General features: G+C 40.1%; 1 protein-coding gene across 1 annotated transcript in view; it reads right to left on the reverse strand.

Annotated features, from left to right (window-relative positions):
* Positions 1-6,398: 6,398 nt before the first annotated feature.
* HAO1 (hydroxyacid oxidase 1) overlaps positions 6,399-24,004 on the reverse strand; it is a 64,991-nt gene continuing 47,385 nt past the window's right edge. The window contains exons 5-8 of the mRNA XM_004697838.2: positions 19,518-19,609; positions 12,336-12,494; positions 12,167-12,236; positions 6,399-8,019 (exon numbers count right to left, since the gene is read on the reverse strand). Coding sequence (XP_004697895.1) covers positions 7,949-8,019; positions 12,167-12,236; positions 12,336-12,494; positions 19,518-19,609 — 392 coding nt within the window. The 3' untranslated portion in view covers positions 6,399-7,948. The remainder of the gene's footprint in view (positions 8,020-12,166; positions 12,237-12,335; positions 12,495-19,517; positions 19,610-24,004) is intronic.

Raw genomic sequence — 24,004 nt, forward strand, 5'->3', positions numbered from 1 at the left:
TCTCCACTGGTCCTGAGGGGTTCATCTGTCCTGGGTTCACTGTATTTCCAGTTCCTATCTGTGCCAGTGTACATCCTCCGGTTCAGCCGGATATGCAAGGTAGAATTGGGAATCATGGTAGTGGGGGGGAGGAAGCATTTAAGAACTAGAGGAAAATTGTATATTTCATCGTTGCTACACTGCATTCTGATTGGCTCATCTCCTCCCCGCAGCCCTTCTGCAAGAGGATGTCCAATTTCCTGTTGATGGAAATTTCGGTTGGTTCCAACTTCTTGCAATTGTGAACTGTGCTGTGATGAACATTGGAGCACAGATGTCTGGCCTGGTTTGTTTCTTGCCTCTTGCCCAGTAGGGAGATTGCTGGATCATATTGTAGCTCCATCTGTTTTAGAAATCACCAAATCGATTTCCATAATGGCTGTACATACCTACACGTCCACCAGCAGTGGAAAAGTGTTCCTATCTCTCCACAGCCTCTCCAACACTTGTTACTTTCTGATTTTTTGAATTGAGCTATCTTTGAAGGTGGTAGGTGGTACTCATAGTTGTTTTAATTTGCAATTCTCTTATGGCTAATGATCAGGAACATTTTATCATATGTTTATTGGCCATTTGGATTTCTGCCCTTGAGAAACTTCTGTTCAGGTCTTTTTCCCACCTCCTCAGTGGACAATTGGGTTTTTTCTTGTTGTAAGTTAGCAGAGTATTGGAGATTTTAGTAATAAGACCTTTGTCTGGTGTGTCATTGCTAAAGATGTTTTCCCATTCTGAAGTCTCTCTTATTACTCTCAGTGAATTCTTTTGATGTACACAAGTGCTTTCTCTTTAGTGTATCCCACTTGTCAATGTGTGCCTCCTCTGTGTTGTATCCTTCCCTATTTCTGATAGCCTATGTATTCCCTGAGTCAAAGTCCTCAGATTTGTTCCAATTCCCTCATTGATTCTATTTTCTTAATGTGTGTGTGTGTGTGTGTGTGTGTGTGTGTGTGTGTGCATTATTGGTGTTGCTTCTTTAGTACTCTGTCAGAGACAATGAGACCACGTCACGGTACAAAAAGCATGAAACACATTAGAACTTGTTGATTGCTGCCAGAGCCCCGTGATGCTACCACTGTCATTGGATCCACACGACTTTGCACCCGCCAGCCTGTCATATTTCTGCATTATGCATCATTGCATGTGGCTGCATGAGTCTGATGAAGGACTTATGGACTAGTACCCGACTTATGGGCTTGAGTTGGACTGGGCTGAGATGTTTTTGCAATATATAATTGCTTTTTTATATAAATCTATTTCTTAGACATAAAAAAGAACTTTTCAGACATCGGACAGTGTAAGCCATGACAAAATAATAATAATTTATAAATTATCAAGGAGTGGTGGGGAGGGAGGGGAAAAATGAGGAGCTGATACCAAGGTCTCAAGTATAAAGAAAATGTTTTGAGAATGATGAGGGCAACAGATGTACAAATGTGCTTGACACAATGGATGGATGGATGGATTTTGATAAGAGTTGTACGAGCCCCCAATAAAATGATTTAAAAACAAAAAAGGACTTGTCATATTATTCAACTAATAGTAATTATTGTTCATAAACATTCCCTTTGAATGTTGACTTATGATTCATGGTGTATTCTCATTTAGCTCATTCATGCCATTTTCACAATGAAGTAATGTGGTAGGCAGATACATATCATAGTCCAGAATCTGAATGGGCCAAGATTAAGTAACGGTCCAAAAAGTTACTGATTCATCTCATCAGGATTCTAATCCAGTTCATTCAGGTTGGTTACCCTTGACTTCAGTTAGTAAAGTTAGTAATGAAACTAACGTACAACGTAAATCATCTTACCCTAAACATCTTTGTCAATAAGAAATCCACAAGTTTGATCGTACGGAAAATGAATCAGCTTTAGAAATAGATGATTCAGCCAGAGAACAAAAAGAGGCCTCCAAAACACGGTCTTTTCTCCAATGATGCTGAATCAAATGAATCCACAAAATCAAATGTATTTATCACTGAATCCCAGTCTTGTCTTGTCATTATGGCCCTCATTTTGTAGAAGACTTTGAAAATGTTTAACTTGAAGTTATGTTTATTATCTTCAGATATTTATCAGTAGAGAAGCAAAGCAGGTAATTGGATTAAAAACCAAGCATTTCTTAATTATCTCAACTTAGTAGGTGCAACCACATTAGCGAAGATACCTATTGCTCAAATTAAATTTGGATAAGGACAGGAAATTGCATCTGATAAATCACAGATAAGATTGATTTCCGTTCACAAAGGCATATAAAAATAGCTTTGGATCATTTAGGTTAACATTTATATTATGTATAATAAACTCTAATCCTGGTATTTTTTTATAACTGGCAAATGACAGAATACAGACTGGAGCAAATTTAAGTTCAGAAAGCATTCGCTATTTTTATGTAATGAGAAAAGGTTAGATTTTCTTCAGTAGATAAGCTTTATTTTGTTGCTATGTAACTGACACAGTGTAGTCCATTAAACAGTAAATAAATTATAGCTTCTTACAATGAGGAGCATGACTGTCTTTCTCCCTATTTGTAAACAAACCTTAACATCCTTTACTAATGCAGCCCAGCCTTCTAAAGCTATTCCAAAAACACTGATGTTTTGGCAAAAGATAAACAAGCGAGTGAATGACACAGTGATGACCCGGATGCAGTTGCAAACTGCATGCTAAGAAGCATCAATACTGTTGTCGATTGGATAATGGGCTCCCAAAGTGTGTGTCAACTTGTTGAGGCCATGGTTCCCAGTATTGTGTTGTTGTTCTTCATTTTTGTGTTATCTGGGATAATTACTCTCCTTTTTTATGTGCTGTAAATCCTAAATTAATGAAGCAGGATTAGTGTGAAGTATATGACAGAGCTTCAAAAACTCATGGAAAATAAAACTGAAAGAAAATGGAATTTTCCATGAGTTTTGGAAGCTCCTTCTTATCTTGAGTCACAGCCTTACAAGAGGACATGACTCAAGACACACGTCACTTGATGTATTCCTTTATCTTACAAGAAGTTAGAAATAGAGTGGGGTGAAGAGAGAGGAGAGAGACTGATGTACTATCAAGAAAGAAGACCCAGGGGCAAGGAGCATGTCCTCCAGGCCAGGTCCTTAAACTGAGAATCTCCTAGACCCCAGGGAATATTGATGCCCAGACACATGGAAATCTCCACAAACACCAGGTCAACAGATATGAAAAGGAGCCAAAGCCAACCAAGATTGACAGTCTTCCCCTAGAGCTGACATTCTTAATGTTAATTTCTAGCTTCCTTAATTATGAGAAAATAAATTTGGCAAAGCCGTCTATTTATAGCATATCTATTTTAGCAGCACCAGATGACTAAGACAAGCGTCCTTCAATTCATTGCTGACACCATGAGTTCTCAAAGAATTGTGGATATAAGAAAGTTTATTTCACACCCATATTCTTCCAGGTTGCAAAATATAAGCAAAACTGTAAGCAAATTTAAACAAAAGATATTCTGGCAAATTCTGCTGGTAAACACCCACCATTGCTAAATGCCTCAGGTGTGCTTCTGGGTTGGGATATAAGAATCTTAGTGACAAGGGAAATACCTGGGAAGGACAAGAAAGTTAAAGGGTTGAAACACTTGTGACTCATGAGCCAGCTATGAGCAAAAACCAGGTTGAACGTGATCATCTCAGTGTGAAAAACGTAAAATACTTACTGTCATGGATGGAATTGTCTCTCTCAGAAATATATATTGACATTTCTAATGACTATATTGTTATTGCTGCTGCCAATTTCAGGTCATGGAGACGCGTTGCCTTCTGCCAGAGCTGCGTCTTGCTTGTGGTTCTTCAATCACCTGTCGAGTCTCCTGCTGATCCCAGGAGTCACTATTGGACTACGGATGGTGGATGCATTAGGCTGACTTCTGGCTCCTGCTCATGCCAGCCTGTGCCCCCTGCTGTCTGTTTGTCAGCCGGCTTCCTGTTCCTCAGCTTCCGTGAGTCAGAAGAAGCCTGAGTAGCTAGAACCTGACTGGACTTTCCTCTTTCTACAAGTGCATGAGCCATTTCTGTATATAAATCTCTTTCTAGACACAACATATCCAAGTGCCAGTGGTTTTACTTCTCTAGACAACCCCACCTAATATAGACACTGAAGAGCAACTATAATCCACACCCAACAGTTGCCTCATTGCCTGCTCTGCTTGAGAAATCGCACTTGATGCTCCTTGTTCATGACTAGACGAGCGGTTCTCGAATTGGAGTTCTCCAACCAGCAGCATCATTCTTACTTGAACACATGGTAAAGGTGCAGATTCTCAGACCTCAATCCAAAGCGCCACTTCACAGAGACCTTGGCCATGCTCTTCCGATTGGGCCTGTGATTTCTCTCTGTGTCCGGGCCAAGGGATCGCTGTGAGAGAAGTGTGACTGGCCTCACTCTAATCCTGCAGCACAGAACTCCCTCCAAAATGCGATCACGGCCACAGACACATTGTTCGTCGTTACAGCACATCACCGACGGAATCGGGCAGAGACAGGCCAGATTGATTGACAATATCTGAGGACCCGGTAACTGTCTTTCAACAAGCCTTCCAGGTCAGGCTGGCGTATGCTAAAGCCTGAGAAAGAATGTTTTAGATTGCTATCTACAAGTGAATTTTTTTCGGATGCTTAGAAAATCACATTGTCTTTTAATTATGTTTTCCACAAACTTGTTGAAGCTCCCTAGACTTTAAATATCCTCTTAAAAATAACTAGCCTTTTTTTTCCTCCACTCCACTGCCTTGTTTTACCAAATATATATATAAATATTTGGTTTATTCAAAAAGATCATACCAAATTCAAGTAACAAAATATCCAGAGAGATTGTACAATACATACACCTCATCCCTGTTTTAACCATCACATATTTGGAGTTTTACTATTATTGCAGTTGGACGAGAGGAACTCTTAAAAGAAATGAAATAAATTACTCTGTTTCTTTCTGATTATGAAAACACTATACATAATAAATCTTTCAGATATATTTTGACTTGGAAGGAATAAATGGAAATTTACTCTAAAGGAAGAATCATAAGTCATTTTTGTTGTTAGTTGCCCTCCAGTCAGCGCAAACTCGCGGCAACAAGTGATCTTTTATACAATAGAAGGAAGCATTGCCCAGTATTGAGCCATCCTCAGGATTCACTGGTAGGCTTGAGACTATTTCTCTTGTGTCAATACATTTAAACAGAATTACCAGTTGGGGGATATAAGAATGTAGAAATTCACAAATTCACCTTTAATAAAACTTACATAGAACATCATAGTGGGTATCCATTAGCTGGGGGAGTTATCTACTCCCAAGGTGTCACACCTTGTTGGGAGGCTAAGCTAAGAAGTATTGCAAGGAGGGTCCCATTTCATACACCCATAGGTTTACTCCTAATAAAATGGAATTCGATGTCTTTCTGTGGTCAGCAAATAGTAGCAGATAAGTTCTCTCTGTAATGCATTGGTCGCAATTTTGTTAGGATCCCTTCCCAAAAAACAAAGGGTGCTGAGTGACATTCAGGACAGAGATGTTAGCCCAGAAGGTTTTTATGGCTTTTGGGGTTTTCAAAGGGGTAACCTTAATGGATTTTTCTTCCCTCAGAGGACAAAGGATGACCCCAGGCACTTATGAAGAAAATTTCAGAAAATTAAAAGCTACATTGGTGAGGAAGCAGCCAGAAAACTGCATGAAGAATTTCCCCCACACACAGCATAGCAAAGCACCTGATGATAGAAAGGCCTGTCCTGAGAATTTTGTTAGAAACCTCCCCCCGTCCACCCCACACCCCGCATCTTGACCCCTTCAGGTTTATTTTTGTTTCCCAAACTGAAAGAACGTGTCAAAGGAACGCCACTGGAGTTCCCTGAGGAGGCTGGCACCGCCCTGTTGGTCTGGTGCAAACAGGACACAGAGTTCTTCCGAGAAGGCTAGGGAGGGGAAAACAGTGCCCTGAGATGGAGCGTATGTGGGGAAACAATGGTTTCACATTTTGATATGCTTCTTTCCTAATGGGTACTCTGATTTTGGAGTAATAATTTTCACTGGCCCTCATTTACTATGTTAGAGCCAAAATGCCAATATCAAAGGCATTTCTGAATCTCTTAGGGATTATGGAGACATTCATTATAATTAGTTAATATTGATTGAAAAGAAAAAGAATTGCCTGCTATGACCATCAGATTTTCTCATTGCATTTGAAGAAAAATATATGGGGTATCTATGCCTTTTTATCATATTGATTCTTCTTTATCCAAGTTAGATAGAATTTTAGAAAGAAATATGTATGTCAGCAATATAGAATACCCTAGCATTTAAAAACTGGGACAAGTGAAATAATACCATATCTCAAGAAAGTGCTTCTCTTAATTGTTTTATTCAAGATCTCAAAATGGACAAGAGTCCAGGAAAAGGGTAAAAAAAAAAACACTTCAAAAATTACTTGGTCTACCAAGTTCATTTCCATCCTAGCCAAATGGCTAACTGGGATACCAGCTTCCTGACCATGGATCCAGTTCAGGTTCTTCAGGGTCCCATGTTCAGAAGGGGCCCTCTACTTAGGGTCGATTCACAGTATGGTCACTGTCTTGAATTTCTTATTAGTTTTATCTTTAAAATGTTGTTTCCTAAATTGAATGGGAAGAGAAATGGAATACCGCGTGGAGCCTCAGCTCACACAGTCTCCCGCTCCACCACCTCTCTCACTGCCCCCAATGGGTTCTCTGCTACTCATTCCCCCGGGGACTGATGTCCAGAGACCTCTACCAACTTCCACCTCCTTCTGAGAACTGGACTTGGGTTCAAAGAAGTTTGGGACCAAGGGACAAATTCTCAGTTGCCTGTGAGTGTTTTCTCTCCTCGTGTGAGTATTCTTTTGCCTAAGGCAGCATGACATGGAACTGAAAATTAAAAACACTGTGAAAGAAAGAGATCATATGAACAGAAAAAAAGGAACAAGGTAGCTTGCATTTCCATATTGTACTGGATCCCACAAATCATTCAGCAGGCCCTTTCTGCATGAGACGCCAAATGGTAAATAAGCAAAAAAGTAAACCAAGGGAGCCAAGAAGAATAAGAGAACTAGCAGGAGTTCACAATGGGGGCAGGGAGATAAGTACAATTGAGGGATTAAAATGGTTGAATTTCATATTGCTGCACATGGACCAGAGAGATTGTTTTTTTCAAAAATTATTTCTCTATGGTTATAAGAGCAATATAGATCATCAAATCATCAGATATATGTAGGTCCTGACGATGGAAATCTGTGGATAGAGATACTGTGGATGGAAATCTGCATCCGGACAAGTAGCAGAGTTTAAAAAGAGTCTCGAACATCACAGATTACGACCCTCCTTCTACGTCTATTGAGCGATACCAAACTATGACCACTCCTCCAAAATCACCTCAGGGATATCATCTCGATATTCTGAATTCCGCTCACTAGGGATTTCTATCCAGGATTTTCCAACAGTTGGACCCCAAGCTTACAATGGGAAATTTGTTTTCAGGCCATCTGAAAACAATACAGGTTAACAAACAGCGAGGCGATGACCTGGACACCATCGAGTTGGCTCCCTTCCGTTTGGCCAAAGGGCACCTTTTCATCTTTAGCACTTCAGCTTGCCAGCAGAGGACGTTGTCTAAACGCATTTTCAATGTTTTCTTTTTAACACTTAATATATTTCCAGGATGCAGGTCCATTTCTTTCCTAAAGGTTCCTAGGACCCCCATGGCAAAGTCAAATGCAATGAACTAAAAAGGATTGCTATTTTGTTGGAGAAGAACGACACCCTTTGTCTCGAGGCGAAGAATTGCAGACTGTGGTCACCCTCTGCACAGTGTCTCTTTGTCAAGTCATACATGCCCCCCAAAATAATAATAGTAGTGCAGATGGGAAATATTGGGCACTGTCAGATCTTGGAAACAGCCATAGGATTTGTCCTCACCAGTGTCTTGTCGATGGCTTTCACATCCTGGCACCCTGAAAGAAAAAGGAAAAAAAAAAAGACTGCATACATTTAATACGAAGCGAATGCAGTAATAATCAGGCAGGTAATCGCTTTCCCAAGGAATGTAAAGCTTGACAAATGTAAGGTTTATGATTCAAGGTAGGCTTGCCAAATCTTATGTGGCATGAGACCATTTTTATTACCCAAACAGTCCTTAACACAAGATGACTGGCACATAGTTTTATTAACACAAAGAGTATATTCTTTCTGCCACATTTAATAGAGATTCAGGGGCTGAAAGCCCTCTTTTAGGATATGTCTGCAGCAAATTAAAATGTGGAGTGAGGATTCAGAGAATGCTATTCTTCTCACTGGGGCCCTGCAAAGGCAAGTACATTATTTATCTTGGGAATTCTACCTATGAGACAATTTGGATCATATGGATCACCAAAAAGGAACCCCTTATTACTCTCAAAGTGCAGTCATTGCTCATTCATGCAAGGCCATTTGTTACATCCACTGGTCCATTCTGAGTCCGTTTCGAAACCATCTCTAGTGATAACACAACTTTATTTATTCACTCCAACAGCAAATATTTATTGGGTGTTGTTCTGTCCCAGGCGCTGCTCTAGGTCCTGTGGATACCCCAGGAAAGATTTTTTTAAATCCCTGCATCAGGATTCTCATATACCAATTTCAAATTAAATTACACAAGCAGTGATCTGTAGAAGGTGATAAGTGCTATATGAAAAATGAATACAGAGAAAGAAATCTGGAGGTGTGCGTGGGCAGGTGGAGGAGAGTTTGCAATTTTAAACAAGGCAGTCAGTAAGCTTCATGGGAGACTTGAAAGCCATGCGGGCGTTAGCCATGTAGGTGTCCTGAGGAAGAGCATTGGAGATGGAGGGATCAGCCAGTGAAAAAACTGCATCCACTCTGACAGTCAAAGAACAGCAACGAAGCAGGTGTGGCTGAGCCACAGTAGGAATTGAAGTCAGACAGATAACAGGAGTCAGACTCTAGTACATTCTCATTGACCCCTTTAAGGTCTTTGGCATTAACTTTGGAAAAAACCAGTGGGTGGGGGGGGGGGGATTAGAGGGTTCTGATCAAAGGAGTGACAAGATCGGAATGATTGCTTCTAAAGGATCATTCTGATTGCTTTGTTGAATATCGACTGGGGCAGGGGATACACAGATAGTTGCCTTAGGCACAAAAGCAGTATCCAAAATGAGAGTTGATGGTGGCTTCAGCCAAGAGGGTGAAGGATGATAGAAATGTACGATTCTGGTTATATTTGATGAGAGAGAGAATCCCGCTATGTGGGAGCATGAGAGAAAACAGGAGTCAAGGAAGACTCAAGATTTTTGACTCGTGCAACTGAAAAAATGGTATTAAAAGGAACGACATTGAATGTGAGTGGACTGCTGAGAGAGCAGGTTTGACGGAGTTTAGTTTTGTACAAGGAGAGAGTAAAGTGTCTCGTAGGTCCAAGTGGAAGTGCAGAGTTGCCAGTTAGAGTTCAGAGAGTTCTCCACTGCAGTGGCAAAGACAGGAGTCAACGTCAAATCTATTGTGTCCTCAAATGACATCTTCCTCTTCTTCAAGTTCTCTTCTTTCCAGAGCCGCCAAGCTCAATAAAAAATACAGTCTTTCGGTTGTCCAATCAGCTCTTAGTTCCTCTTCTCCCTCTGTTCCCATGTCTCCAGCCACTCTGTCCAGCTCCCTTAGCCCCCACATCTTCAAGTACCCATCAATGTCTTTCTATTTCCATCTACACTGTGATGTATCAGCTGTGATCAAGCTGATTCCAATTCAAAGCAACTCTACAGGACAGAGTAGAACAGCTCCGTAGTTTCTCCAAGAGTATAAATCTTTATGGGACCAGATAGCCTCCTAATTTTTCTATGGCGCAGCTAGTGGGTTTGAACTAGCAATTTTATGGTTATCAACACAATACTTAACCCCGCTGTGTCACCAGGGCTCCATTTAACTCTCCAATAGATCATTTGATATCTCTTACTAAAATGGGTCTTTCTAACTTCCATCTTACATGTTTTTAACTACCCAGCCATGTTCTACACCTCAAGTAGACTGATCTATCTGCAAAGAAAATAATTTTTTCTCTCATTTAATTAATACCTGTCTGTAAGATAGTGATGCATGCCCTTCGTGTTTTTTAAAGTAGAATTAGAATTAAGTTAAATGCTTCCTCCCAATTACTGGAAACCTTGATTAAATGTCACTCACGTACCTGCTTCCCTTTCCTTCTCTTGCAATAATATACAACATTTTCTTGACCTCAAATGAATTCTGCTCTCTTCTTAAATAATTTGAACTTCACACAGATTTAAACATACATCTCCAGGCTCACTTTCTCCATGAGAGCCTCCTGTTTGTTTAAATTTAATTCAATTTTTCTAGGCTTCTATTAACATATAATTCATCTATCATATCATTCAAGAGTTCAATCACAACATGAGTAGTTGTACAAGTATCACCACAATCCATTTCCGAGCAGTTGTTCCATTCTAGCACTCTTTACTATTAGCTCCCATTTCCCCCAACCTCCCCTGCCATACCCACAAGGAAACATTAATCTAATTATTGTCTCTATAGCTTTACCTACCCTGGATTGCACACACAGAAAAACATTAAAACAATACAACAACTAGTAAGGCAGTAAAACAGATTTTTTCAAACTCAATCGAAAATAAAACAGAAAATATAAAGTATTAGAACAAATTTAAATGGATCGTAAGCGAGTTCAAATGATAGGGTGCTAAGTTTTCTCTTAATTGCATCAGCAACAATTCACTTTCCTATATACTTTTGACATGATAGCAAAGCTATTTGCATCCCTGGTCCATAGTCAGAGGGATTCACGAGGGGCTTAATCTGTGTATATTTCACTTTTTCTTTTTAAACAGAAACAGCTTTAAAATGTGTCAAATGGGAGATCAAATAATAAGATATTACATTTTTATTTAACTGTGTTGCCGTAACTAACTTTATGATCTTCTCTGTCTGATGACAGGGCGATTCACATTCCTCAACTATGGTCAGAGAGAATTCACCAGAGACTCAATCCACATGCGGACTCTGCAGATGGATTTGCAGGCCTTTGCTTCAATCTCATGGCAGTCGCCTCGTCTCTGTGTTTGACAGCCTTATTAGGAATACACTGGTGAGTCTGAGTACCTTACAGAAGACGCTACGTCATATTTTCCCCATCTCACTTGCCCGGAAAAGGGTCTCATACTGACTAAAAACACACATGCTGAATACTCATTGTAATCCTTATATATGTAAATGTTTAGTGGTTCAGCCACAATATAATGTTTTTGAGGGAGAAGATCTATCTCTATCAATCTTTCTATCTATCTATCTATCTATCTATCTATCTATCTATCTATCTGTCTGTCTGTGTGTCTTTCTATCTATCTATCTATCCTCTCTATAGTGCTATTTAAATATATCAGTGGCTTTCATTTAGTTTACCTATCATTAATATTGTTTTATCATGGTTATTTGTGAAACAAAATCATACATAAAATCAAAATAATTAAAATACACAAAACAAAAATTGAACTGCTAAGACACCAAAGGCATATCTAGGCACAATATCCACCAGCCCTTTTCCCATATTCTAGGTGGCCACAGGGCATATGACAGAGGCTCTAAGGAGCACTAGCAGCACAAGAGGCTAGGTATCGAGCTCCAAACTGAAAGGTGGGTAGTTCAAATCCACTAGCCCCTCTCTGGGAGAGATGAGGCAGTCAGCTTCTATAAAGACGTACAGCTTCACAAGCCTATGGAACAGTTCTACCCTATCCTGTAGGATTGCTGTGCAGCAGAATCAACTGAATGGCTGTGGATTAGGTTTGTTTTTTATAGATGCTCCAGGCTCTACCCAGTTGCCATCAGTCAACTTTCACATGTGGCGACACCATGTATGTCAGAGGAGAACTGTGCTCCATAGAGTTTTCAATGACCAATTCCCCAGAAGTAGATCACCTGGCCTTTCTTTTGAGGCACCTCAGCATGGATTTGAATCTACAACCTTTTGGTTAGCAGCTGAACCCAGTAAGTGCGCTATGCACGGAATCCCTAGGCTTCTTGGAGTTGGCTGAAAGACAACTGAAAGAAAAGAAAGCAGATGAGAATGGCAAGTCTCACCACACAAAGCCATGGCCAAACGGAATTCTTCCTTCAATATCTCAAGGACGTTTTGGACACCTCTCTCCCCCTAGGCAAATAAAAGATATAAACGTAAATCTGGCATTCCACGTATTGATTTCACTCTTAAATCATCCTTTCTTATAGATTTGTTTCTGGGTTCCATTACCTCGGAAGCCAGGCCCCATATGACTGGTCTTCCTACAAACACAGCCTCGGCCCCAAGAGCCAGAGCTTTGAGAACATCTGTGCCTTTCCGCACACCCCCGTCCAGGAAAACTTCTACCTTCCCTTCCACAGCTTCCACGATTTCTGGCAGGACATCGATCTGTGGAGGCAAGCAGGGAAATGATGATATAGCACTGCTCACTTTGAATTGTCATACCATTCAATCTACAAAGGTCACTGACCCATGTGAGTGGGCCTGTGAATGAAAAGGCTACTTAGGCTCAGACTCAACAGTAAAATTACTTCCTCCTTAAAAGGGAGAGAAGAAAAGACTAGCAACACAAAGAAAAATCAATTAAATTAATATTTGAGTGGCTTTTTTCCCCTTCAAGGTCCATGAGATTTTGTTTTCTTCTTTTTTCCTGATTCTTGCTATTCCCAATATTCAAATTTAGAAAGCAGAATCACAACAATATATAAATACAATTTTTTAAAAAACCCTTTCTTAATAGTATGCTTTATAAAATGCAGAAAAGTAAATGAAGTATCTTATTCATATGAGTTATTCTCTTTTATTACTTACTCATTGACAACCACTTATACTAAGATGTTGTACAAGCAATATAAAAATTCAAACAAGGAATAGTCTCTGACATTCCCACCTAGCAGACTTTATTATTGTTATTCATTATATAAAACTACTGAAAATAGTTTTAATGCTTTAAAAAGAGTATAGTTATATGCATCTCGATGAGTCTTCAATTGGCAGTTAAAGATGGCCAAAGGATCGCACGAAAGAACGAACACAAGCTTATGAAGTCTATCTGGTGCATTACTTTATTGTTCTTGATCTTTCAATGCCCTCTAAACCCACACTCCTTCCCAGATAACTTTACAGTTTCTCCCACTAAATAGTCCGGAGTGTATTTGCCAAAAATTTGACTTGGGCCTTGGCCTTCGTGACCTACTTTGACCAATAGCAAATGAGCAGGGATGGCATAACGCCATCTCTGAATCTAGGTCTTATGCAGCCTCGTGTATCTCTATTTGCTCTTTCCCACTTCTGTTTCCCCTTCAGCTTGGTCCCAGGATAAATATTCATAAAGTCTCACTCTCTCAGCCAAGCCCAGCTGGACTTGATCCTTAGAGCACAATCATGGAACTGGTAGCAAACTTAGATTGTAGACCCACAGTTGTTTTTAGAGAGTGAATTACTCTTGATTTAAGTTGAGTTTGAGATCTTTCATTGTATAGCATCAAGAGGCAATAACTAACTGATACAGTTGGTTTCTTTTATGTGGATCTTTGATTGGAGAATGGAAATAATTCCCAACATGATCTACAGATCAGAATCTCTGAACATGTTACCTATCTATATTCATACACAAATTTAAAATTAAACTTAATATTCAATATTAAGGCCAATTCCCATTGAAAATGCACACTCAAAAAGGAACCACACACTCAAGTCTTCCCCAAAATGATTGTGCTGAATTTACTCAGTCTCTCCCACTTCTTCCCTAAAACTTCAGAGGCTCGACTTAAAGAGGGGTTTGTGTAAAGGCTGAAAACCAAATGTGGCTACAAATCTGGAGGAAGTGCAGGCAGGCGTTGGCGTGCAGCCCCTAACTGGTTGGCAGGTAATGTGATTTTCCCTTTCCCTTTTGACTTTCCTGACTTGCCAAACATGCTTTGGATCCATTTACATACATCCCTTTACCTATACATAGTCCTCTTTTTACATTCAGCAAATTACATCAACATATAAATGCTACAATTTCCACGTAATGATGCAAGCTATAATTAAGTGTATTTCCCCATATGAAACCAGAACCAAAGAAAAATATTAGCTAGCTTAGGTTCAGTACACATTTTCAAAGTCATGCGAATCAAATCTCTTCAGGTTGTTGCCAAAGTCTAACCTGCAGTCTAACGGGGAACAAATAATGATACTTTAAAAGTGAAGCCGGGGTTATAAAACAGAGCCTGTAATGGTGCTGCGAGTGTCCTCTGGAAACAAATGTTCTGCCTGATGCTGAGCATTTCTAGACTACTCCTTTCAGGCTTGAAACTGAAGTTTTATGAGGCACCTCTTTTTTATGCAGGATTATTCTAATCAGAGGAGATTAAATAAATAAACAGAGTAGTATAAACTCACTATTCTATGATCCTGTTATGTTTCCTTCATTCCAGCTTTGAACACATCTTGGAGACCACTCCTATCAGCTCTTCTTCCCCCAGCACCTCTTTAGACATCAAATTACAAATTTAAGTCCAGTGGAGCTGGCCATCAGTAAACTATGGTGAGACCCCAATGTGGTCTTGCTCATGCATCCATCCACTCATTGGTTTATCAAACCGTTTGCTTTTCAGGTACAGTGTCCAGAAGCTTGGGAGATAGGAAAAGAATCTCATAGAGATCTGACTCAAAGGAGACCCCTCATTACACCCTTCCAGAAGGTTCCCTTCCCCCAAAACTTAGGCTCACACGTAGATCTCACTTTCCTGTTTCCCTAGCATCTGCCATTACACTCTTGACTTTGACTGCTTTAGCCATGGAACTCTTGGCTCAAGCCAAGCCAGCTGAACCTAAAGAAAAGCAGATAAAGGTGAAAAGAGCAGAATCCAGGCCACTGCCTATAATTCCTCGTCTGACTTTGCCACCCTCAGGCTCCGCACTTCATACGTTTGACTGCTTGTAGGCAGAAACAAATGAAATTATTTCCCTCCCTATCTTCATTTTTCACAATGTGACCTTTCAACTCATCCTATCACCCCAAGGATGAGGGGCCTGAGGAATTCTATCCTCCTACACTTTGAATTGCAGTTGGCCTTGGGAGTTTATTTCATCAATACAAGGTGAGAAAGTGCCCATGCGCCGGTTCTGAATCTAGAACTAAAAGACTGTGCCTGCTTCTACTTAGTTACTCTCTAGAAAACCTGCCATCTAATGATAAACAAACACATCTTACTTGCCCTAACTTGTGAAATAATGTCAAGGAGTCATCCCTGCTGAGGTCATCCCTACCACTCCTAGTAGGCCCGTTCTTGACCACAGACACATATGAACGAGTCTCGTCAAGATCAGAAAAAGTCCCAGTAGGTGCCAAGCTAAATTGGCAATCTACCTTGTTAAAAGCTCATTGCTTTGTGGTTGTTCAAAATATCCACAGAAAAACACATGGTGTTCACCAGTGTATCGTGTATCCTACAGTGGCACTGGCTACATTCCTGAAAATGTACTGTCCCTCTTTTCCAATTGTTTCTCCCCTAATGACATAAACCTATTTGCCCCCAGGTTTCCTGATAGTTTAAATTGCTGTAAACAATCTCATTATGTAGAGGAAGCTTCTTAAAAGAGTGCAAATCTCACAAACGAGCATTCTTTACGAGTTGAACTAGACTCTTTTTTTATCTAAGACGGCTTTGGGATAGTGATGGTTCATGGTTTTAAGATTACGGGTGGTCTCAGGGGGCTGTAAGGGCTCCAGAAAGTCACATCCCCTCCTTTAGATCAGGAGTTTGCTGTTGAAACATTGGTAAAACTGTTCGGTCTGTTTCAGGGTGGTTTGTTACACAGACGATGCAAATAGACACATCCAATGTTACATCAAGTCTTTCTCAAAGCTGGTCTTGCACTTTTAAAAGGAAAAAAAACCTTTTTTTTTTTCAGTTTCCAAAGAAAGGAACCAAAGACCTTGTTTGAAAAACACTGGCTTAAAAAAATAAATAAATAAAATTAAAAAAAAGAAAAACACTGGCTTAACAACTCAAAGGCCTATTCTATGAAAATGATTTACAGTTGAGAATTTTCACCCCCCCCAAAATTCCCCACGTATAAACTTGAGGTATTTGGGGTCCAGTTAGCATCAAAATGAAAATACAAAATTGAAATCTAAAAGGCCTTTAAAGTTCACAGGATCTGTCCTCAGACCTCAATTTCAAAGCTTTAATGCTATTCACTTTAGAAATCTATTATCCTCTTTCTTATAAGCCCTCTCATTACTTTGGGGTCAATCATGGCCACATTATTACCTGTGGGGAAGCCATTCGCAAACCTTACTTTGTTACTTCTTTAGCTAAACAGGAGGATGGTGCTGTAATGGTTTGCACATTGGCTGCTAACTGCAAGGTCAATGGTTTGAAACTCCCAGCCACTCCATTGGAGAAAGACCCCCACATGTTTAAACTCCCAGGGGCAGTTCTACCCTATCCTACATGGGTGTTTTGAGTTGGAGTAGATTTGATGAGAGTGAGGTTGGCTTTCCGGTGTTTGTGTGTTTAGGGCATGACCGAGGTCTGACTGCAGAGCTCAGCGTCAATGAGGTTAGGTCACAGGGAGTTAGTTCCCACTCGAAGCGACCCCTGAGACAGCAGAAGGCAGCCCGGCCAGCTCCTGGGCCATCTCCCAAGGGTTCTCCTGTTTGAGCCCGTGTTGCAGCTCAAACAGTAGCAACATGCAACATGACATAAGAAAAATCTTGAAAATATTATTCAGGGTGAAGACAGTCAGGCCCAAAGGGACAACGATTGTATGATTCCACTTACCTGAAATATCTAGAAAAGGCAAACACATGGACACCAAACCTTATTCGTGGTTACCAGAAACTAGGACCATTGTGAATTGGGAGTTCTTGCTTTAAAGGTATTGAACTTCTATGGAGTGACAGAAATCTTTCCGAAATTGATGGTGATGATGGTTGCACAACATGATGAAGGTCACTGAAGCCATTGGATTTTATTCTTTAAAATAGCAATTGTTTTATATTTTTTTATCACAACGCAAAAATTTTAAAGATGAAATGAAGCTGAACTTATGTTAATAGGATGTATAGTGACAAGAGTCTTTCCATGCATGCATCCTGCAGAAAAAGATCTTCAATGATTTGTAGAAATGGAGACATCGTGTGGTCCATCACTTTCTCTCAGCCACCAGTACACCACCACAAGGAGGCTCAGGCTGAAAAGTCTGAGGGATTTGCTCACATGGCTCTTAGCATGAGTACAAGCTTGAGGTTTGTAGGGTTCCATTAGTATCAAAATGAAAAGGGAAAATTGAAAAGTTCAAAGAAAGGCAAGACAAGGACTCGAACTCCAGACTCCAGACATCGATGTCAGTGCTCATTCCATGACATCATTCTGGTTTGGGACTCATAATAGAACAGATCCCGTAGGATAGTATGTCCTTTCATGCACCTACTGAAATGTTTTACAGCACAGCCGGCCCGAGTCCTTTTCCCTCACCTCAAAACCCACAAACTGCAGGAGAGCACCCTACACCATAAACCTAATCACTTCTCACATTTCTCTCATCATCATGAAGCTTAAGTTTGCTCCAAAGTATGAGGTAAAACTCGAGAAAGCGCCCACGATGCTCATGCACAGGGCATGAAAAGGAGAGGGTTATTGTTTCTTAAAACATTCTCTGAGACCACAACTCAAAAAGCCCATTTAGATAAGTTTCCATATCCCCACAGCCAGAGGGAAATAAACCACAGCATTTACACTCTTTTTTTTCCCCTTCTAAACTCCAGTGAGATTTGATTTCAGTGGATTTAAGTTTATTTTTAGAAAACAAACTGCATCTGACCCACACACTAAGTCTGTGTCTTCACACACAAGCGAGGCATAAATCTGAGCAGGGACCAGCTTCTCTGCCCAGGGAGGGTTCCCTTTCTGGTTCGACTTTCCTGCAAGCAACATTTAACATCAACCTCAAAAGGCAGTCCCTAGAAGACAAGAAAAGCCAATTTGGACCGAGGTGAAATCTTCCAGCTATATGGTTTTGAATTCTTAAATGTATACTCCTACAGAGTTCAATGGCTTGGTTCATTAGTATTATTCATACTTTAGGAAAAGCTGAGAATACAGATATTTATGCCCAATGATCCCCTACCATTGTGTAGTCTGACAAACACCACACCACTGTTTTATGTCGTTGGCTTCCTCCTCACACAATGGATTGAAAATTTTCCCAGTCCTGTTTCATTCCTATGATGGGTTGTGGATCAGACCACTGTAACCCATAGGGTTCTCACTAAGGGATTTTCTGAAGTAGACCCCCCAGGCCTTTTCTCCTAGTCCAGCTTAGTCTGGAAGCTCACCTGGATCCTGTTTAGCATCATAGCAAAACAGCGCCTCTACTGGCAGATCAGTAGTGGCTGTGCATGAGGGCCATCGCCTAGGAATTGAACCAGGAGAGTCTTCTGCACGAATTATAGACTTGACTAAAGAAATCTGTTAGTTCAATTAAGCAATAATCCACTACTTCTTTACTGAGTGATTGTTTCTGCAGTGCTTCCAGTTGTTCGAATGAATTTCACTGGCTATCCCAATGACAGCTATTCATCTTATCATTACGACTGATCAGAAAAGAAAAGTACATGTGATCACCCAATTCAGAAGGAGGTAGTGGTGAGGAGAGTACACTCAAATTAATAAGTAAATACATTCTTAAAGCAAGTTTTGATATATGATGGCTTACCAGGTCAATGATAAACTACAAAAGATTAAAGGTTAACAGGCTTCTAAAAAATCATCTATTGACGCGTGAACTTTAAATGTTGAGGAAACGAAGATCTGGAACAGAAGACCTCTACAGAGTTCAGTTCTACTCTATAAGTTTGGCTCAACATGAATCTGAGCCAACTCAACAGCAACACAGACCTGTAAAGACAAGCCTATGCCAGGCCCACAAGTACAAGTACCCAAACCAAACCCACTGCCATCAAGCTAATTCTGACCCCTGGTGGCCCTAGAAGGCAGAGTAAAATTGTGAAACTGCTCTTTAGGGTCTCTGAAACTCTGAATCTTTACAGGAATGGACAGCCTCGTCTTTCTCCCTTGGGGAGACTGGTGGGTTTTAACCACTAACCTTGTGCTTAGCAGTTTCACATGTTTCCCACTGCACCATGCTCTTTAGCTTAAAACTCCAAGGCCATATATAGGTACCATATACACTCATGTATAAGCCAAGTTTTTCAGCACATTTTTAATGCAGTTTTTGTGGTAAAATTAGGTGCCTCGGCTGATATTCGGGTCGACTTATACTCGAATATATACGGTATATAATTCATAGATATTTTGCTTTGGGTAACACAGAAGGTAGTAAATGTAGAGATAGTCCAAACTGTGATGGAAATAAAAAGTCCAAAGAGACATCCTAGCATTTGCTGAAACTCACAGTGGCTGGTACCCCGTCGAGCTGTCGCGCCCCATGATTTGATACCAAGATTCCATCCACACCATATTTCACAGCTTCCCTGGCATCATCACCTGAAAGAGCAAGATAAATCGTATGGAAACTGCAAATCAACACAGACTCAGGTTTGCAGGCCTCACAATCCCAAAGTGAAGCTGAATGTCCCTTTTACCCCACAAACATGCTTACATAAACTTTCATGAGCAGTTTTCATACAAAATGCACCCTCCGGGAGATGTTGAATATTAAAGGTAGTCTTCTTAGTTGAAAAATACTAGTGCTTTTAACGATTATTTAAAACGATCAATAAGTATAAATTGGTATGTAGCCACACCCAGTGACCTTCACAAGGACACTTGCTTTGGTTTTCTTTATATATATATATATACAAATGAGATCGCTGCATCTTAACATTTAGCAGAATTGCTCTATAATTTGGATAACATAAAAGAGCATTTAGGCAACAGGCATTTTTAGTTTAACAAGCAAGGAACAAGTCTATCTCAAAAATATTCTTTAATATTAAAACATCAGTTCAGTTATCTTTGAAGTTACATTGTTTTAAAATTAAATGCATTTTATGGTTTGAAATACGTAAAATGTAAGAGAGGCATAACACAGAGATATTGCAGGTTCCATCACAGACCACCAAAATAACGTAAGTCCTGTGGTGGTTTCTAATCTCATAATGTATATAAAAGTTATTTTGCCACCTGCTAGGAGTCCTGGTGGCACTGTGGATGATGTGTTCGACTGCTAATTGTAGGGTCAGCTGTTCAAACCCACCCACTACTCTTTGTCCAAAAGGTGAGGCTGTCTTCTCCTGTAAACATTCCTAGTCTCAGAAACCCTGTGGAGTGGTTCTACTCTGTCCTCCTGTGGGTTGCTGTGGTTTGAAATTGACTGATGACAGCAAGTTTGGTTTTTGTGTTGCTTGTTTAACAAGATAGGGTAGACACTCCCTTAGTTGTTAAGCTGTAGATCATGACAGAAGCAGACCGGGCCTCTTTCTCCCACAGAGTAGCTGGTGGGTTTGAACTGCTCACCTATCCGTTAGCAAGCCAGCACCATTTTTGGGGCCACTTTCATTTTTAAAGGAGAACATAATGATTAAGTCTTAAACAGGGCAAAGACAAGACCCAGACAAAGGTCATTAGCATGAAGTCATAATGGCAGCCAATGGTGTACAGAGGAGTGGTGGCTTAAGCAGGACATGGGAGAACAAAGGAAACTGTCATAACAACATGACAATTACAGGTGGGACAACAGAAATGGGAAAAGGACTCTGGCTGGGACTCGTACATTGTGCGAAACAGAAGAGTTGGTCCAGGGTTTTCATACCAAATGTGTCAAATCTTCTTTGTATAGTATTCTGGAATTTCATTAAAAATGTAATTCATTGTCATTTATGTTTCAATCTAATAGCTCGTTTCAACTTTTAGGGATTTGTCTTTAATAAATTTCCTCTCTGAAACAATTCAGTCAGAGGATAAATGGACAGTGGGCACCCCGGCCTCCATGACCCAAGGCCAGAAGAACGAGAAAGTGCACAGTTACCACGGTTGAAGCTGATCACCCTGAAACAGATCACTATAGGTCTTGGATTGAGTGAGAGAGAAATATGATATAAAACCCAAAAATATGAATTAAAAAAGAACAAAACCAAGATTACGTTCTGATAGGCCGATGAAATCTCTGAAGCACAAGCCCTTAGATAACCCTTCAGATGCCCTCCAGGCCTGAAACTGAATTCATCCCCATGGTTCAACGTTCGTCCAACTGAGAGATAGGCCTACACGATGATCAGGAACAACAGAGAGGTACACACGCCTTAGAACAAGCAACCAGGAGAGATCAAAACGACAGTATTTGAGCATCTGAGTAAAGCTCAGAAGTCAGGAGGAAGGCATAGGTAAAAAGGAAGAAAAGAATTGTAAATAAAAAATGAAGTGAGAAGAGTATTGATATGTTGTGGGGATTGCAATCAGTGTCGCATAACAATGTGTGAACCGTGGAATGGAAAATCAATTTGCTCTGTAAACTTTGGCTCAAATCATGAATAAAGAGTAAAAAAAAAATAATAATAATTTCCTTCCTGATTTTTCTTTCTGAGACTCTTATTTTTTAAAAGGATATTGATCCTTTTAAAGTGGTTTTCATGCTTGTCATTCATCTTTTTTTTTCTATTTGTAATGCGAATTTACATTTGGGGGAATGTCATTAACTCTATTTTTCAATCATTTAATCAATTCATTATTACTTTTCAAGTTGTGTTTTTAATCTTTGGTAAATCTATCTGGACTTTAATTTTCTTTCCATGGCATAATCTTCCCCCTTAAGTATAACATATTTTCAACTATCCTGAGAATCTTTTGGAATGTTTTAAAGTTCTCCTTCTGAGTTTATGTTTTGATATTCCTGATATGCTTAGGAAGCTAAAATTTCCAAATATGTGTAAGGAAGAAAGGTTTAGGGAGCTGTTGTAGACTTCTTGGGACTGTTTTGTACATCATTTCATATTGAAGTGGAAATTCGGTCTTAGAGCATCAAGTGAGACAAGGTGGTTGTGGTGGTGTTAGGTGTCGTAAACACAGCAAAGCCGACGGCCACCTCTCTCTCTGACATCAGCTGTTGTTGTTAGGGGCCACGCAGTCAGTTCTGATTTATAGTGACCCTTCCTGTACGCAACAGAGAGAAACATGGCCTGACCTTGCGCCATCATTGCCATGCTGGTTCTGTTTGAGCCCAGTGTCGCGACCACTGCGGCAGTCCATCTCCTTGAGGGTCTTCCTCTTTTTCACTGTCCTTCTCCTTGACCCGGGCCTTTTCCAGGGGATGGACTCTCTTGGTCACGCATCCAAATGCATAAGACAAATTCCCACCCTCCTCACTTCTGAGAAGTGCTCTGTCTGCACTGCTTTAAGACAGGCTTGTTTGTTCTTCTGGCAGTTCATGGTTCTTTCTATGTTCTTCCCCAACACAGTGATTTAAAGGCATCAATTCTCGGTCTCCTTATTCATTGTTGGTTTTTCACATGACTCTCACCCAGTTGAAAAGACTATGGCATGGGGCAGGTGCACCTGAGTTTTCAAAGTGGTATCCTTGTTCTTCAACACTTGAAAGTGATCATGTACAGCAGGTTTTCCTAATGGAACATGTTATTTGATTTCTTGACTGTTGCTTCCATGAACATTGATTGTGGATACAAGCAAAATTAAATCCCTGACAATTACAAACCGTTCTCCACTTATCATGATGTTTCTCTCATGAGGATTTTATTTTCCAATTGAGATACAATACAATTCAAAGGCTGCAGTCCTTAATTTCATCAGCAAGTGCTTCAAGTCCTCCTGACTGTCAGCAAACAAGACTGTTATCTGCATATCAGAGATTGTTAATAGGTCTCCGTCCCATGTCTCTGATTACTTGCTCATCATATAGATTGAATGAGTGTGGGGAAAAGACCCAATCTTGACCCACACCTTCCCTAATATTAAATCACTCAGCATCCCCTTGTTCTGTGTCCACAAATGCCTCTTGTTCCATGTACAGGTTCCATTTGAACACAGCGAAGTATTCTGTAATTCTCTTTCTTCTTGATATTATTTATCCTTTGCTATGATGCATACAAATTCCTTTTTATAATCAATGAAACGCAAGTAAACATATTTCTGTTATTCTCTCCTCTCAGCTAAGATCCATGTGAAATCAACAATGTTATCCCTCATGCACATCATATTCTGAAGCTGCTTTGAATTTCTGTCAGCTCCCTGTTGATGTACTGCTGCAAGCATTACTGAACAATCTTCATCAAAATTTTACTTGTATGTGGTATTTGTGACATAGTTTAATAATTTCAGCACTCTGTTGGATCATCTTTCTTTGGAAAGAGCATAAATATGGATCTCTTCTGGTTGGTTGGCCAAGGAGCTGACTTCTAAATTCCTTGCCATACACTAGAGGGTGCTTCATCAGCTTGCTGAAACATTTGTATTGCTGTTCTGTTCACTTCTGAAGCCTTGTAGCTCACTGACGCCCTCACTGACGCAGTTTAGACTTCTTCCTTTGGTACCAGTTATTCTTGAGACACGTAGGGAATGTCAATGGAAAGGCTATTAGAATATGAACTCCCTCAACACCAGAGTGAGGACAGCATTCTACCACATTAGAAGTTCCAATTGGCACCCATGGGTTTACCAGTCATCCTTGTGTTTCTGTAAAGCGGTTCAGTCTACTTCCTGAGTGAGAGGTAACGATGAGTTGATACCAAAAAAAAAAACCCAGAATGTTTTATTTCAAAGCTATTTATTACTTATGTATTTTTACAAAACAACCTTATCATATTCAAAGTACTCTCCATTAAACTTAATACACTTGTCAAGTCTGCGATTCCATTCTTGGAAACATTTTTCAAACTCATCTGTTTGGATGGCTCACAGCACCTCCTTCGTTTTTTTCTTCACCTCTTC

The sequence above is a fragment of the Echinops telfairi genome, unplaced genomic scaffold (assembly GCF_000313985.2).
Source record: "Echinops telfairi isolate 266 unplaced genomic scaffold, ASM31398v2 ScPeMD7_5592;HRSCAF=6446, whole genome shotgun sequence".
In the NCBI taxonomy this organism is placed as follows: Eukaryota; Metazoa; Chordata; class Mammalia; order Afrosoricida; family Tenrecidae; genus Echinops; species Echinops telfairi.